The sequence below is a fragment of the Anomaloglossus baeobatrachus genome, chromosome 7 (genome assembly GCF_048569485.1).
Source record: "Anomaloglossus baeobatrachus isolate aAnoBae1 chromosome 7, aAnoBae1.hap1, whole genome shotgun sequence".
Classification (NCBI taxonomy): Eukaryota; Metazoa; Chordata; class Amphibia; order Anura; family Aromobatidae; genus Anomaloglossus; species Anomaloglossus baeobatrachus.
Genome location: NC_134359.1, coordinates 54,366,503 through 54,383,231, shown reverse-complemented (window position 1 = coordinate 54,383,231; position 16,729 = coordinate 54,366,503). Strand labels below are relative to the sequence as shown.

Here is a 16,729-nt window from a genome sequence, read left to right as displayed (position 1 = left end):
CTTCCTCATGACTCTCGGCCCGCTCCAGCCACGTCCTTAGTCGGTGGCAGGCTCTCCCACTTTGGCGACGCTTGGTTAAAGCAAGTCTCCGATCAGTGGGTGAGAGACATCATATCTCACGGCTACAGGATAGAATTCTCTTCCAGCCCTCCAAACAGATTTTTTCTCTCAACTCCCCCCTGCTCCAAGGCCGCCGCCTTCTCGCAGGCCGTGGCGTCCTTGCAGGCAAACGGAGTGATTGTCCCAGTTCTCGCTCAGGAACGGTTCAGAGGTTTTTACTCAAATCTCTTCCTAGTTCCAAAAAAGGACGGTACCTTCCGGCCCAACCTGGATCTCAAGCTTCTCAACAAGCATGTCCGGGTGCGGCATTTTCGCATGGAGTCTCTGCGATCAGTCATTGCCTCTATGACCCAAGGGGAGTTCCTGGCGTCCATCGACATCAGAGATGCCTATCTACATGTGCCAATCGCAGTGTCACATCAGCGTTGGTTACGTTTTGCGATAGGAGAGGATCATTTCCAATTCGTGGCTCTCCCCTTCGGGTTAGCCACGGCCCCTCGGGTATTCACCAAGGTCATGGTGGCAATGATTGTGGTCCTGCACCTCCAGGGGTTAGCAGTGCTTCCTTATCTGGACGACCTTCTGGTCAAGGGTACATCCAGCGCAGACTGTCAGCGGAGTGTTTCGCTCACTCTCGCCACCCTAGCCCAATTCGGGTGGATTGTCAATCTTCCCAAATCCACTCTGACTCCGACCCAGAGTCTCACGTACCTAGGGATGCAGTTCGAGACTTTGCCGGCACTTGTGAAGTTGCCCTTAGACAAACAGCTGTCACTCCGGTTGGCGGTGCGCTCTCTCCTGAGGCCCCGCCGTTATACCCTCAGGCGTCTGATGCAGGTGCTGGGTGAAATGGTGGCCTCCATGGAGGCGGTTCCCTTTGCCCAGTTCCATCTGCATCCTCTGCAGCTGGACATTCTCCGCCGTTGGGACAAGCGGCCTTCCTCCTTACAGAGGTTAATGGCTCTGTCGCCACGGACCAGGAGCTCTGTTCAGTGGTGGCTTCGACCCTTCTCCCTGTCCCAAGGGCGCTCCTTCCTGACTCCGTCCTGGGTGATTCTCACCACGGATGCCAGCCTATCCGGCTGGGGAGCGGTACATCTCCACCACAGAGCACAGGGCACTTGGACTCCGTCCGAGTCAGCCCTTTCAATCAATGTGCTGGAAACCAGAGCTGTGCTTCTAGCTCTCCTAGCCTTTCACCTCCTGTTGGCGGGCAGGCACATTCGAGTCCAGTCAGACAACGCGACAGCGGTTGCCTACATCAATCACCAAGGCGGGACACGCAGCCGCCTGGCAATGTTGGAGGTCCAACGCATTCTTCAATGGGCGGAGGACTCCAAGTCTACCATATCCGCAGTCCACATCCCTGGCGTAGAAAACTGGGAGGCAGATTATCTCAGCCGTCAATCCGTGGGCGGTGGCGAGTGGTCCCTGCACCCGGCAGTGTTTCAGTCAATCTGCCGTAAGTAGGGCACTCCGGATGTGGACCTAATGGCATCCCGTCACAACAACAAGGTTTCGGTTTACGTGGCTCGCTCCCACGATCCTCAGGCCTTCGCCGCGGACGCTCTGGTTCAAGACTGGTCCCAGTTTCGTCTGTCCTACGTGTTTCCCCCTCTAGCTCTCTTGCCCAGAGTCCTGGGCAAGATCAGAATGGAGAACCGTCGAGTCATCCTCATTGCACCGGACTGGCCCAGGCGAGCTTGGTATCCGGACCTGCTCCAACTGTCCGTGGAGATGCCGTGGCATCTTCCGGACCGTCCAGACCTGCTCTCGCAAGGTCCGTTTTTCTGGCTGAATTCTGCGGCACTCAAATTGACGGCGTGGCTCTTGAGTCCTGGATTTTGACGGCTTCTGGTATTCCTCCTGAAGTCATCTCCACTATGACTCGGGCCCGTAAGTCTTCCTCCGTCAAGATCTATCACAGGACTTGGAAACTTTTCCTGTCCTGGTGTCGCTCTTCCGGCCAATCCCCTTGGCCATTCTCGTTGCCGACCCTTCTGTCTTTTTTACAGTCCGGTCTGCAGCTAGGACCTTCCCTCAACTCTCTCAAGGGACAAGTCTCAGCTCTATCAGTGCTGTTCCAGCGGCGTCTCGCCCGGCTGGCTCAGGTCCGCACCTTCATGCAAGGTGCGTCTCACATCATTCCGCCTTATCGGCGGCCCTTGGATCCCTGGGACCTTAACTTGGTCCTCACGGTATTGCAGAAACCCCCTTTCGAGCCCCTTAGGGAGGTTTCTTTGTATCGTCTTTCTCAAAAGGTGGCCTTTCTAGTTGCCATAACTTCTCAGGAGAGTCTCTGATTTGGCTGCGCTCTCCTTGGAGTCACCTTTTTTGGTTTTTCACCAAGACAAGGTAGTTCTCCGTCCGACCCCGGACTTTCTTCCTAAGGTGGTCTCTCCCTTCCACCTTAACCAGGATATTTCCTTGCCTTCCTTCTGTCCGGCCCCTGTTCATCGCTTTGAGAAAGCGCTGCATACTCTAGATCTGGTGCGTGATCTCCGGATCTATGTGTCTCGCACCGCTGCGCTTAGGCGGTGCACCTCTCTTTTTGTGCTAACCACAGGGCGGCGCAAGGGTCTCTCTGCTTCTAAGCCGACCTTGGCCCGTTGGATTAGATCGACCATTTCGGACGCCTACCAGAGTGCTCAGGTGCCTCCCCCGCCGGGGATCAAAGCACACTCGACCAGAGCTGTCGGTGCCTCTTGGGCTTTTAGGCACCAGGCTACGGCTCAACAAGTCTGTCAGGCTGCCACTTGGACTAGCCTGCATACCTTTTCGAAGCACTACCAAGTGCATGCTCATGCTTCGGCAGATGCGAGCTTGGGCAGACGCATCCTTCAGGCGGCTGTCGCCCACTTGTGAAGTTAGGCTCCGCCTACTTCTTAGTTTTTTCTGTTTATTCCCACCCAGGGACAGCTTTGGAACGTCCCATGGTCTTGGTCTCCCAAAGGAACGATAAAGAAAAGGAGAATTTTGTTACTTACCGTAAATTCTTTTTCTTATAGTTCCGTATTGGGAGACCCAGCTCCCTCCCTGTTGCCTGTTGGCAATTTTCTTGTTCCGTGTGTTATCACTGGCTGTTGTCGTGGACAGAGTCTCCGGTTGTTCCGGTTCTTACTCGGTTCTACTTGTGGGTAGCTATTCTCCTTCAGCTTTTGCACTAAACTGGCTAGGACTGGCTACCAGGGGGTGTATAAGCTCAGAGGGAGGAGCTACACTTTTAAGTGTAGTACTTTGTGTGTCCTCCGGAGGCAGAAGCTAAACACCCATGGTCTGGGTCTCCCAATACGGAACTATAAGAAAAAGAATTTACGGTAAGTAACAAAATTCTCTTTATATATATATATATATATATACCGTAAATATAAATATATATATATAAATATAAATAAATATATATATATATATATATATATATATATATACAATACTGACCACACCTCCTCATTCAAAGGGTTTTCTATATTTTCATGACTCTAAAAATTGTAGATTCACATTAAAGGCATCAAAACTATGAATTAAAATATGTGGAATGAAATACTTAAAAAAGTGTGAAACAGCTGAAAATATGTCTTATATTCTAGGTTCCTTAAAGTAGCCACCTTTTGCTTTCATTACTGCTTTGCACACTCTTGGCATTCTCTTGATGAGCTTTAAGAGGTAGTCACTGGAAATGCTTTTCCAACAGTCTTGAAGGAGTTCCCACTCCTTTTGCCTTCACTCTGCGGTCCAGCTCACCCCAAACCATCTCGATTGGGTTCAGGTCTGGTGACTGTGGAGTCCAGGTCATCTGGCGTTGCACCCCATCACTCTCCTTCTTAGTCAAATAGCCCTTACACAGCCTGAAGGTGTATTTGGAGTCATTGTCCTGTTGAAAAATAAATGATGGTCCAACCAAATGCAAACCGGATGGAATAGCACGCTGCTGCAAGATGCTATGGTAGCCATGCTGGTTCTGTATGCCTTCAATTTTGAATAAATCCCCAACAGTGTCACCAGCAAAGCCCCCCCACGCCATCACACCTCCTCCTCCATGCTTCACAGTGGGAACCAGCCATGTAGAATCCATCCGTTCACCTTTTCTACAAAGACACGGTGGTTGGATCCAAAGATCTCAAATTTGGACTCATCAGACCAAAGCACAGATTTCCACTGGTCTAATGTCCATTCCTTGTGTTCTTTAGCCCAAACAAGTCTCTTCTGGTTGTTGCCTGCCCCTAGCAGTGGTTTCCTAGCAGCTATTTTACCATGAAGGCCTGCTGCATAAAGTTTCCTCTTAATAGTTGTTCCAGAGATGAGAAGGTGTGTCCAAACTTTTGGTCTGTACTATATATATATATATATATATATATATATATATATATATATATTATTTCATTTCAATAGTCTACAGAAATATGGTTACACCTTCATCATATAATTCAACAAAGGAGACTTTTTAATTACTTGTTATTTTCTGTATATTGAACACATACTTCGTTTGCAATGTTATGTTGCCATTTATTTCCACAGGGCAAAATCCATGTGCATCCAACCCCTGCAGCCATCTCTGCTTGTTGTCTTCAAGCTCTTCAAAATTTTACTCTTGCGTCTGTCCTTCGGGATGGTCATTAATGGAAGACTCCGTAAACTGCCAGAGAGGTAATAAGAAGCTTTCATGTAGGAGATATGGTGACTCGTCTGTACTTGGTGTAGATATTTGAGTGCTTCCTCTTGAACCTTTATCTTGCCTGGGTTATCCAACTTTTATTTTGGGCATACGAACGATTGTAAACAAAAAAAATCTTCTCTCGGCAAGTAAAGATTAGCCTATTCCTATATTGTTGATGGCAAATATCGGTTCGTTTGCAACATAGGACTCGGAATGAAAAGTGGCCTTGTCTTGTAAAGTCAGCGTCTCCATATTTAGTTGTTATGCACATGACAGATCATGTAAGCCGCACATTAGTTACCATATATACTTTTGAATTATACGCACACTCATATACCTCTGTAATGTCGCTTCTAATAGAGCAAAGCAGCTTTTTTTTTTATTTTCAGGTTATACAAATGGATAATATGGCCTCATATACCTCCGACAATGCAGTTTTATGTGTTCATGCTACTTAAGAGTGGTACAGAGTCATAACTAATCTTGTACATAACCCCAAGAATTGGGTCTAATATCATTGAACATGAGTGCTTCACATTTTGGGTTGTTTAAGACTCATTATTTTTGCAAAGCATAGAAATCTTGTCTAATTTTGTTACTAAAGCAGTCAACAATGAAATATACTCCACCTAGCCACTGTCACGCTGTACAAAGGGCTAGTAAGATGTAGTACAGCATATTCCCCACTAGGTGGCAGCGGAGTAGTGAAGGAGAGACAAAGTCACACTGTAACGAAAAGGCAGGTGAAGTACAGCAGAGTAAGTTCAGCAGGCAGTTAACAGGCGAACCACCAGGGGGCAATAGAGTAGTTAAACAGTCAGGGTTTAGCTTGAAAAGTCAAGTCACTTCAAGGGAAGTATCACAATCAAGTCAGAAAACAGAACCGAGTCGGACGTCGGGAGATCAGGTATGCAGAGGGAAACACAAACAACAGACAGGAGCGGGAAGTCAGGGACTGGTACAGGCAGATGAACAGGGGAGGGTGTAAGTCAGGACACAGTAGCAGGGAGGCAGGACAGATCGAGAACACTCACCAGAGCCAGTATACATGCTGCAAGGCAGAAATATCACTGGCACTGAGCCATAGGTAGAGAGGCAATATATAGTGTCCTGGGATCCAGAACAAGGCAAGGGAAGTTAACCCCTTACATGACCAGGCTAGAGCTGGGTGTAATCACAGCAGGTAATAGCCAGCCTGGATCATGACAGCACCCTTTAACTGTCTTTGTACGTCCTAATGAAATGTTCAGCTTTACATGAGGATGTGAAAAGATGTCTTGGATTTTTCCCTCAGTCTGTCCTAAGAGGGCTTCCCCATTCCCATCCTACTCACTCCAAGCTGCAAGCTTGGTATCAGCAAGATAGCTCCTTAAATCCCTCAATCATTAATGGCCATGGCACTAAGGAATTTTATCGACAACTTTCCTACGTTACACCATTGCCCCACTACAGCATGATTAGTTACCTAACAATGACACTTAGGACTACCAGAGGCTGAGACTAAAAGCTTGCCTCTTAAGGGTGCTTTACACGCTGCGACATCGCAAGCGATTGCTAGCGATCTTGCGAGTGATAGCACCCGACCCCGTCGTGTGTGCGATATGTGGTGATCGCAGCCGTAACAAACAATATCGCTACGGCAGCGTCACACCCACATACCTGTTCAGCGACGTCGCTGTTGCTGCCGAACAATCCCTCCTTGAAGGGGGAGATGCGTTTGGCGTCACAAAACAGCCACCGAATAGAAGAGGAGGGGAGGAGATGAGCGGCCGGAACATGCCGTCCACCTCCTTCCTTCCTCCTTTCCGGTGGACGCAGGTAGGATGATGTATGTCGTTCCAGAGGTGTCACACACAGCGATGTGTGGTGCTGCAGGAACAACGAACAACCAGCGGCATGCACCACCAACGATATTATGAAAAGGAGCGACGTGTCAGCGATCAACGCTTTTTGACGTTTTTGCGATCGTTGCTCCTAGGCGTCACACGATACGATGTCGCTAACGACGCCGGATGTGCGTCACGAACACCGTGACCCCAACGATATATCGTTTGCGATGTTGCAGCATGTAAAGCACCCTTTAGTAGAATTCTGACAGGCAAGTTTCATACACTGCAGTGCATTAGAGATGCAGGGTATTATATAAGTAATCAAAACGTATGTTCAAGCTATAAATATGTATATATTTTTAAAAGTGTTTAAAAAAGAAAAAACTAGCCTCTAGTCCCTTAAAAGGATTATTTTTTTATTGCCCCTGTCATCTCTTTAGTGAAAGACATTGTGCGCTTGTGCAAGTCTTTTTGCATACTAAGAGTAGGGTGAAAAAGACGTGAGTCATGCCGATGCGGCACATTATTACAGGACTTATGCCAAATCTACGGAAATACACCTGATCAGAGTAGGTCTGGCCAATTTTCATATAACAAGCAGTGCAATAAAATAAATCTTGGCATATTTCAAGGAGTTAATTAGAATATAGGAATGGGGCTCGGATGCACAATGGTGGTGGTCTGTGGACCTTGTGGCCAAGGTTCCTTGAAGAAGTTAAAGGAGTTTTCCCATAAAGCAAGTTCATTTTAAAGTTGATTTTTGATTTATTGATTAAAATAGATCTTGGAATAATAATAATTTCCACAATTGGATGTGTTTATTTCTTTTTTTTGCTGTGCTGAGAATCTTATAAATAAACCCCTGATGCAGCCTCATTCGGTGGCGTAACGCGTGGAGCAGGCAGGTGCATCCACATTACCTTTCACAATTCAGACCATGGTATTGTATTGCAGGCTTTCCTTGCTCCATACCTTTCTAACATGATTGTAATATATATTACTATGTATCTGCACTTTTTGGCTGTATATGGTTGATCGCCTGTATTGCTTACTCTCTGTTATTGAGGCATTGGTGTGTATGTACCCTTTGTTATATGGGGGACTCCTTTCCTTCTTTGAGTCCTTCCCATTTTTTAATGGTGTTTTAACGTTCTGCACTTATGAAACTTGTTCACTTTTTGCATTCAGCAAGTGTTTTGTTGTCGTCCATTTAAATTCTGGATATCTAGTGTATTTATGGTCAAGCTGTGCCCTATTTCCCATGAATTTTGTGTGCCATGGGAGGATGCAAAAGAGTATACAGATAGCACAGCATGGGATTCTTTTGTGAGGTAAAACATTTCCTTGCCTGTGTTTAAAAAAATGTTTTACATCACAGAAAGAATGATCTGCAATCCCATGCAGTAATGTCTGTATACCTTTTTACTCCTCCCCGGCTCAGCAGATGTGATATGATCAGACCATGTCCCTGTACGGTTAGACACAGCCATTACACAGTACACAGCAGGACACATTTATAAGATTATCTCAGCACAGGAACATTTTTTTTTAAACACATCGAATTGTGGAAAGGATTATTATTCCAAAATCTATTGATTAAAGTCAACTTTCTTTGTGAGAAAATCCCTTTAAAAACTATTAAAGGCTGAGTTTAAATGTTTAGATTCACTTCTAATTTTTAATACATGGAAAATCTATTCAATCTTAAACACCTGCTATTCCCCATAATGGATCCCATTCTCTCGACAGTGGCATTGGCAATGGTCAAATAATGGGAAAAATGATTGGTGCAGATCTGATAGATTCAATCATTATGATTGATACAATACAACATACGGATAAGTTAAAGCCAATGCCGGACAGCTTGGGTGATCAACAGAGCTCTATCTTGATGAAGGATGGGATAGAAAACCGGATAATTCTTTGTATTAAAAAAAGAAAGCATAGTAAATATAAATATAAAAAAGTAATAATCTAATACTGAAGTAGTGATAGTATTTTATTTTCTATTGTATATTATTATTTTGTAAACCCATTCAGGAGAAATGTTGTGTTTTTATCAATCCGTAGTATATGAGGGCAGTGAATTGTCCTCATGTATGTCATTCACTCTATGTACTAACATCTTGGCTTGTTCTCAAGACTTCAAAATTTCTTACAAATTTAAGGTTTGATCCTCTCAGAACAGCGATGTTTTGTTCTGCCGCCGATAAAATCTGTCAGGCTGTCAACAATCAGCGTGTACGTCCTTTGTAGAAGGAAAATGTAGGGGCAGAGGTTAGGATTTTCATCTTTTTCTCAATGTAATTCAGGTGAAGAAGGGAGGAAAAAAAGTTTTTTTATGCGTGTGAGGTTGATATTGCATTTTGATATAAATATACAATTTATATATTCATTCTTGTTTTTTTTCCCACTGATTTAATCTTTTAATTGATGTAGTCTTCTTTTCTTAGAATTTGTTAAAATGTGTCACTATTATTTTTTTTTAATGTGGTATAAATGCTGTTGTTATTCAATCTGACATTTTTTCTCTTGTTCCTGTCCTCTCTGTTCCTAATACATTAAACCTCTTCTTCCTTGTATATTAAGCTAGTCTTCTTAGTCAACTGGGTATAATCCTCAAGAAAATACTAGTAGAGAAGAGTTGGGAATCACACCCACTTGGCTAACAAGACTATATTTATATAATAAGAAAAGAGGTTTATACCCCAAGAACAGAGAGGAGCAGGGAGAAATGAAAAAGAAACCTCCTCCTCCTCTGGGCAGGCATCATCATACCTCTCACTTTTCAAGAACGCTCCTCAGGTTTCTATTCCAAACTGTTCGTTCCTTCAATCAAGGACAGCTCTGTCTGTTTCATCTTGAATCCCAAGCTCCTAAACTAGCAAGATTGTCTCCATCATTTCAGAATGGAGTTCCTCCACTCAGTAATTGCCTCTATGGAACCTGAGAAATGTCTCTTCTAGGTGGACATTCAAGATGCCTAACTTCCCTTTCCAATTTGTGCTACTCATCAGAGTTTTCTATGCTTCGCCGTCCAGGGATCCCACTGCCAGTTCACAGCTCTTCCTTTTGGTCTCTCCTCAGTGCCCAGAGTGTTTACAAAGGTCATGGTGTCCGTCATGGCCAATCTTCGCCTCAAAGGGACAGTAGTCATTCCCTATTTTGACGACCTCCTGATAAAGCATCATTCTTCCTGGTGCAAGAACATTCAGATCCGCTCAACACTCGCACCCACCGTGGCTGGCTTGCCATCTATCTCGCTCTCCTCCACTGGCAGGACCTGCTAGTGGGTCGCCCAGTACATATTCAATCTGACAATGCCATGACCATGGCATACAAGAACCATCAGGGCAGAATATGGAGCAAGTCCGTCATGTCAGAAGTCTTGGATTTTCTCTTGGGCTCAATGACATGTTCCAGCAATATCAGCAATACACATTACAGTCATGGACAACTGGGCTGCCGACTTCCTAAGTCATCAGGACCTGTCATCGGAAGAGTGGTCCCTCAATATATGCGTGCTCAACCAAATATTTCAAAGGTGGGGAACCCCCGATGTTGACCTTCACACATGAACCTCAAACTTCCTCGCTTCATATCTACATCTTGCAACCCTCTGGCAGTTGGATCCAACACCCTGGTCCTTCCCTAGTCTCAGTTGTACCTTCCATACCTATTCCCTTTGCTCCCTCTGATTCCCAGACTCATCAAGAAGATCAAAGTGAAGAAGGTACCAATCATCTTCACGGTCCCATACTGGCCCAGAAGAGCTTTGTGTGAAAAATGAATCAATCTGCTAACAGATGTCACCTAAAAACTTCCAAATCGCCCAGACCTACTCTCTCAATGTCCCTTCTTCCACCAGAATTCTCAGTCTCATAATTTAACTGCATGGCTGTTGAAGCCACAGTTTTAAGAGGAGTCAATTTCTCTTCCCAGGTCATTCAGATCATGATCAAGGCAAGAAATCCTTCATCTCCTCTTATTTATCATCGGATATGGAAAGCCTTCTTTCACAGGTGAGAACTGTTAGACAGTCCCCATGACTTTTTCTCTCCCTTCTCTCTTGGCCTTTCTACAGCTGGGCCTAGAGTCTGGTTTGGCTCTCAGTACTCTCAAGGGTCAGGTTTCCACACTTTCAATCCTGTTCCAACTGAACTTTGCCTCTCATCCTTAGGTCAAGATCTCACTTAGTTCTTCCATATTTTCACCCTGTGGACCTTAACCTATTCTTGAGTATCCTTCATGGACCTTCCTTCAAACCTATTGAAGACATCGCTTTTTCTTTTTTTTTTCCTGGAAAGTTTCATTCCTGGTTGCAATTACCACTGTCAGGCAGGTCTCAGAATTAGCAGCCTTTTTGTGTTGCTTTCATTTTCTTGTACTCCACCATTTCCTTCCTCTCCAAAGTGGTTTGTCCTTTCTACCTGAATGAGGACATTGTCCTTCCATCCTTCTTGCCATCTCCATCACATATTCTGGAACAGACTGTACACAAGCTGGACCTTGTCAGGGCCTTATGTCTGTACCTCTCTACAATACCTTCCTTCAGATGCTCTGATTCCTTATATGTGATTCTGAGGGTCGTTGCAAGGAACTTCCTTCTTTCAGGTTTACTATTGCTCATTGGATCCACTCTGCCATTCTGGAAGCATATCGAATCAAGAATAGACCACTCCCACCAGGAGTGAGTGCTGTTCGCCAGTAGGCTCCTGCAACACAAATCTGAAAGGCCACTACCTGGTCTTCCCTTCATGCAGAGTGAATACCAATGCTTCGGCTGATGTGAGCAAAGGTAGGAAAGTTCTGCAAGCGATGGTTGTCCAACACCCTACCTGATCTGGGAATGTTCTTCTGTTCCCTCCGTTGGGACTGCTTTTGGACTTTCCATGGCTACCTCTGTTTCCCAATGAAGTGATAGAGAAAAGAGAATTTTGGGTACTCACTGTAAAATCTCATTTCTTTATTAGGAGACACAGCACGCTCCCTTCTTTGTGCTTTTGTTGGGACTGTTTAAGGTTGTTTTATTTTGTTGTTGCTTCTCCTCTGCTTTCTCACTAACTGATTAGCTTTATGCCAGTTCGTGAGTATATCTTGCTGAGTAGGAGCTAGCTTTTTTGCCTATTGTCAGCTTTCTAGCAACAGCAGCATAAACCTATGGACATTTGTCTCTCAATGAACGCTCCAAGAAAGATATTTTACTGTGAGTACCCAAAATCCTCTTATTTTTTACTTGTTGTGGTGGGTGTCTGCACCATTTGAAGTGATTTAAAGTGGAAAACTCTACGGCCTAGATACATGAGATCCACACAGACTATAGTAACCAGCAGTAAACCTGGTGACAGGTTTCCTCTACAGTGTTTGTTCATCTTTTGATGTCATTTTTTTCTTTTAGCTAAATGCATCTATTTGGGACTAAAATTATCATCGCAACTCGGTTTCATTAAAGATTTTTCACCTTTTTCCTTTGGTTTTTTAAGATCTTTGTTTTCCTGCACATTCAACTTTGATGTGGTCTGTGGACTGAGAGAGTCTAAAAAAAAGTTACAAACTCTCCCATTGGACTCTATTAACTCATTCTGCAGCCAGCAATAGGTAGGACAACAGCAAGGTTATAGAAGGTACATGGTGCAACATTACTGCAAAACTAATTTTTATCCCAAAATACATGCATTTAAGTAAGAAAAAATAATTTGACCAAACCGTGGACAACCCCTTTAAAACTTTGGTGAGTTTTTGATCTTGCAGAGATTTTGCACCTATTATTTAAATTAGCTTACTTGTGTTTTTTCCATTTTATCTTCTGGTGCGTTTTTTAATGTGTTTTTGACGCCTCTGGTTTTCATCTCATTTTGGCATGCCATGTTTATAAATAGGGATGATCGAATACCTCAAATATTCGGCTTCGCGAACATTTGCCGAATAGGACGCTGCTAATCGACTATTCGCGAATATTCGATGCGCAATGTAAGTCTATGGGAAACCCGAAAAACAACTATTCAGAACTATTCGGGCTTCCTATAGATTTACATTACGCATCGAATATTCGCATAGCGGTGACCTATTCGTCGGATATTCGCGAAGCCAAATATTTGAGGTATTCGATCATCCCTATTTATAAAAAAAAATAAAAAAAAAATAAAAGTTGGTTTGTTTTTGATACTTCCTGGTATTTTGATATGCCACAGCTTTATTGATATACTTAGATATATTTAGGCGCACATTTCATGCAATTTTGATATGTTTCCGCACCGGAAATATACTAAAACGCATGTGTTTTTTTTTTGTTTTTTTTTTTACAAAAACGGCCGCTTTTTCAATCTATGAATGATCAAAGTCTAAACAGAGTGAATGACGAACCCAATGCTCCGTTACCATAGAGATTGTATCACTTGTTAATTTAATTGTGAAAGATTTTAATTATTGCTAATGATTGAAAAAAAACCTGAAAAAAAAGGACCTTTGCTCGTTCTTCTGAGACTTATTATGATCCTAATCCTTGATGACAGTGTTATTTTTGTCTGCCAGCACAAACTTTCAGCACAAAGATTAGATTTAGGTATGTTCATTCTGATCTATTGTCTTCATTTCAACATAGCAATATAGTTCACCTTGAGATCCGAAATTGCAGCTAAATTAAAAAAAAAGGAAAAAAAAGACAACAATTAAAAAGCTAGTCAAAAGTTCCACATTCTTCAAAGCCTGGATTGTGTACTGAAAGGCATAATAATCAGGCACACTGTAATTAAAATGCAAAATATGAGGTGCCATAAAAAAATAAATAGGTTAATGTAAGTTTCCAAAAACATACCGTATTTTTCGGACTATAAGACGCACCCTGGTTTTAGAGGAGGAAAATAATTTTTTTAAGCAAAAAATGTGGTCATGACACACTTTTGGGGCGAGGATCTGCTGCGGACACTGTATGGGGGTAATTTAAAAAAAAACAAACAAAAGAAGGGCGTGCGGTTCCCCCAATTTTGATAACCAGCCAAGATAAAGTCTCACAGCTGGGGCCTGGTATTCTCAGGCTGGGGAGGCTCACGTTATTGGGAGCCCCCCAAGCCTAAAAATATCAGCCAGCAGCCGCCCAGAATTGCCGCATTATTAGATGCGACAGTCCTGAGAGTTTTCCCAGCTCTTCCCGATTGCCCTGATATGGTGGCAATCAGGGCAATAAGGAGTTAATGGGAGCAGCCCATAGCTGCCACTAAGCCCTAGCTTAGTGATGGCAGGCGTCTATGAGACACCCCCTCATCACTAAACTATTGTGAAAGTAAATAAACACAAACACATAAAAATCCTTTATTTGAAATAAAAGACAAAAAAACACCCTCTTTCACCACTTTATTAACCCCTAAAACACCCAGGTCTCACGACGCATTCAGCTCTGCTACATCTGACAATCACAGAGAGCAGCCATAGAACACGACCGCTCTCTGTGAGGGTCAGACTGCAAGTGAAGTGAGCCGCCGGAATCAGCGGTGACTCCAGCTGTCACCGCACATCACCCGACTGAAGTCACCGCGGATCTCGCGGTCACTTCAGCCGCAGCTGGATTTGCAATAACAGGTGGAGGACTCCTGCTGTATACTCACCTCTCCTCACTCCACGCAGCATCGCAGTGTCTTCCTGTCTGTGCAAGCTGACCTGTGCGGAACCGTGTGTTCAGGGATGACGTCATCGCTGTGCGCGCTCTCCACACACATCAGCGAGCCGGCAGACAGGAGGACACCGCGATGCTGCAGGGGAACAGTGAGTATACCGTACTTATTCACTGCCCCCTGCACTGATGATGATTGATGCGCGGGGGGCAGTGAATATAGCCAAACATGATCACTCCACCAGGCTGTAGTTGCCTGGGTTGATCACGCGGGATGGCTCTTTAGTATGCATGCATTTCCCCACCCATCATCCTGCCCACCTGTCAGCGCTGGCTTCAGCGCTGAGGGATGATGGGCGGGATGATGGGCGTGCAAATTAAATGAGCGGACCCCCGTCAGGGTTGCACTGCCACAGCCTGCTCCTGCCTCTGATGACCCGCTCCACCACCACTGCACTCGTTTTCACCCGCACCACCACTGCACCGCAGCCATCGGACTATAAGAGACACCTCCCACGTTCCCCCAAAATTTTGGGGAAAAAAAAGTGCGTCTTATAGTCCAAAAAATACGGTACTTTATTGTTATAAAATTGTTATAAAAACATAATAAATTATAATAAACACTATAACAATGCTTTACATAGCTCTCAAAGCTAAATATGGCACAATTTCTTAACTTTTTTCTTTTGCATATATAGAGTGCAATATATACTGTATAATATCAGTGTACGCCTCTGGTCAAATACCATATGCTTCGTTGAACAGGAGAATATTCATTTAATTGTTTAATCGGTATGAGATACTTAAGTGGAATGGTAATTACAAGTGCAATGAGATGTGCCCCTAATTTGGACTTAATTAAAAATTAATTATAATTAGTGACTTCACTTAACCTGTTACTTCTGGGCTGCTGGCGGGGTAGCAATAGTTCCAGTGTTTATGTAAAGCAGTCATTTAGTGACTGTGCATGATACAAAATGTCTTGAGAACAGAAATGCAGAAGTAATAGTGTACAATATTTTGATAATAAAAAAACACTTACAGAGAATCTTTTAGCAGGTTTTTGCTACCTCAAATGAGACCAGCATAGACTCGGAAATCCAACGATGTTTCACTTAGTTTACTGGGTACAGTATTTGTGAGATAATTAGAGTTTTTAAATGTAGCAATGCAGCAAAGCTCAGAAGGCTAACCCGCCCACACCAGGCTCTCTGTTTACTTTGTCTATTGACAATAAGTTGCTTATCAGTGTTGTGGGCGGACTTGGACCAGGAAGTATGCAGAGATCTAGATAAGTTACATATAGTTACATAGGTTGAAAAAACACCTAGGTCCATCAAGTCCCACCTTTCTTCACCAATTATACCTTTCTTGTCTCTAAATTATGTATATCCCACAATGCTATGTGTACTGGAATTAATCCAGCCCTTTTTTAAAAGTTGATGAAATACTCATTGTATTGAAACAGCACACAGCCTAATAAGTGTCACATTCATGTAATCAGGGACACAGTCCCTAAATCATGCGGCCCTCACATTACATAGGAAAAACCTGCTGACAGATTCCATTTCAAAAGTAATTCACAGTGAACCCCTCTGATTTCTTCTGATGTAGCTCAAATTGCTTCTATGGTTAAGTATGAATACAATAATCACATCAATCTTTGAAGTTATATTGGAGGAAGGAACTACAAGAAGCAATGGAATGAATTTTAAAGGAAGGAGATTCAGATTAGACATTAAGAAAAACTTTCTGACAGTGAGGGCAGTCAGGGAGTGGAACAAACGACCACGGGAGGTAGTGAGTGCAGTCAGGGAGTGGAACAAACGACCACGGGAGGAATTGAGGGCAGTCAGAGAGTGCAACAGGCGACCACGGGAGGTAGTAAGGGCAGTCACTGAGTGGAAAAGGCGACTGCGGCAGGTGGTGAGGGCAGTCAGAGAGTGGAACAGGCGACCGCGGGAGATGGTGAGGGCAGCCATAGAGTGGAACAGGAGACCGCGGGAGATAGTGAGGGCAGTCAGAGAGTGGAACAGGTGACCTCGGGAGGTGGTGAGGGCAGTCAGAGAGTGGAACAGGCAACCGCGGGAGATAGTGAGGGCAGCCATAGAGTGGAACAGGCGACTTCGGGAGGTGGTGAGGGCAGTTAGAGAGTGGAACAGGCGACTGCGGGAGGCAGTGAGGGTAGCCAGAGAGTGGAAGAGGCAACCGTGCGAGGTAGGGAACTTTCCATCAATGGAAATCTTCAAGCGGAAGCTGGATAAACATATACCTGGGATGATTTAGGAAAACCTGCACTCGCAGGGGGTTGAACCCAATGGCCCTTGAGGTCCCTTCCAACTCTCATTCTATGATTCTGTGGAATTAGGAATTATTTTAATATTAATTTTTAAAAGCTATGTTTCATTCTATTCTATTTGTGGTATATTGTGTTCACAGTGACTTGTTGTTTTAGTTTTTTTTTTATCGTATATGTGGATGCTCCCTCCGCTCTTTGGTCAGAATATTAGTTCTCTTAAATAGTAACTAAACTTTATTTTTTTTTCCCAGAATTTTGTCCAGCACTTTTTTAGGCCTCTT

The 16,729-nt window shown here is 44.0% G+C and overlaps 1 protein-coding gene across 2 annotated transcripts in view; it reads left to right on the top strand.

Moving 5' to 3' along the window:
- Positions 1-16,729, top strand: part of LRP2 (LDL receptor related protein 2) — a 402,994-nt gene that overhangs the window by 230,238 nt on the left and 156,027 nt on the right. For both annotated transcript variants that reach the window (XM_075317292.1, XM_075317291.1), the window contains exon 31: positions 4,576-4,704. In XM_075317292.1, coding sequence (XP_075173407.1) covers positions 4,576-4,704 — 129 coding nt within the window. The remainder of the gene's footprint in view (positions 1-4,575; positions 4,705-16,729) is intronic.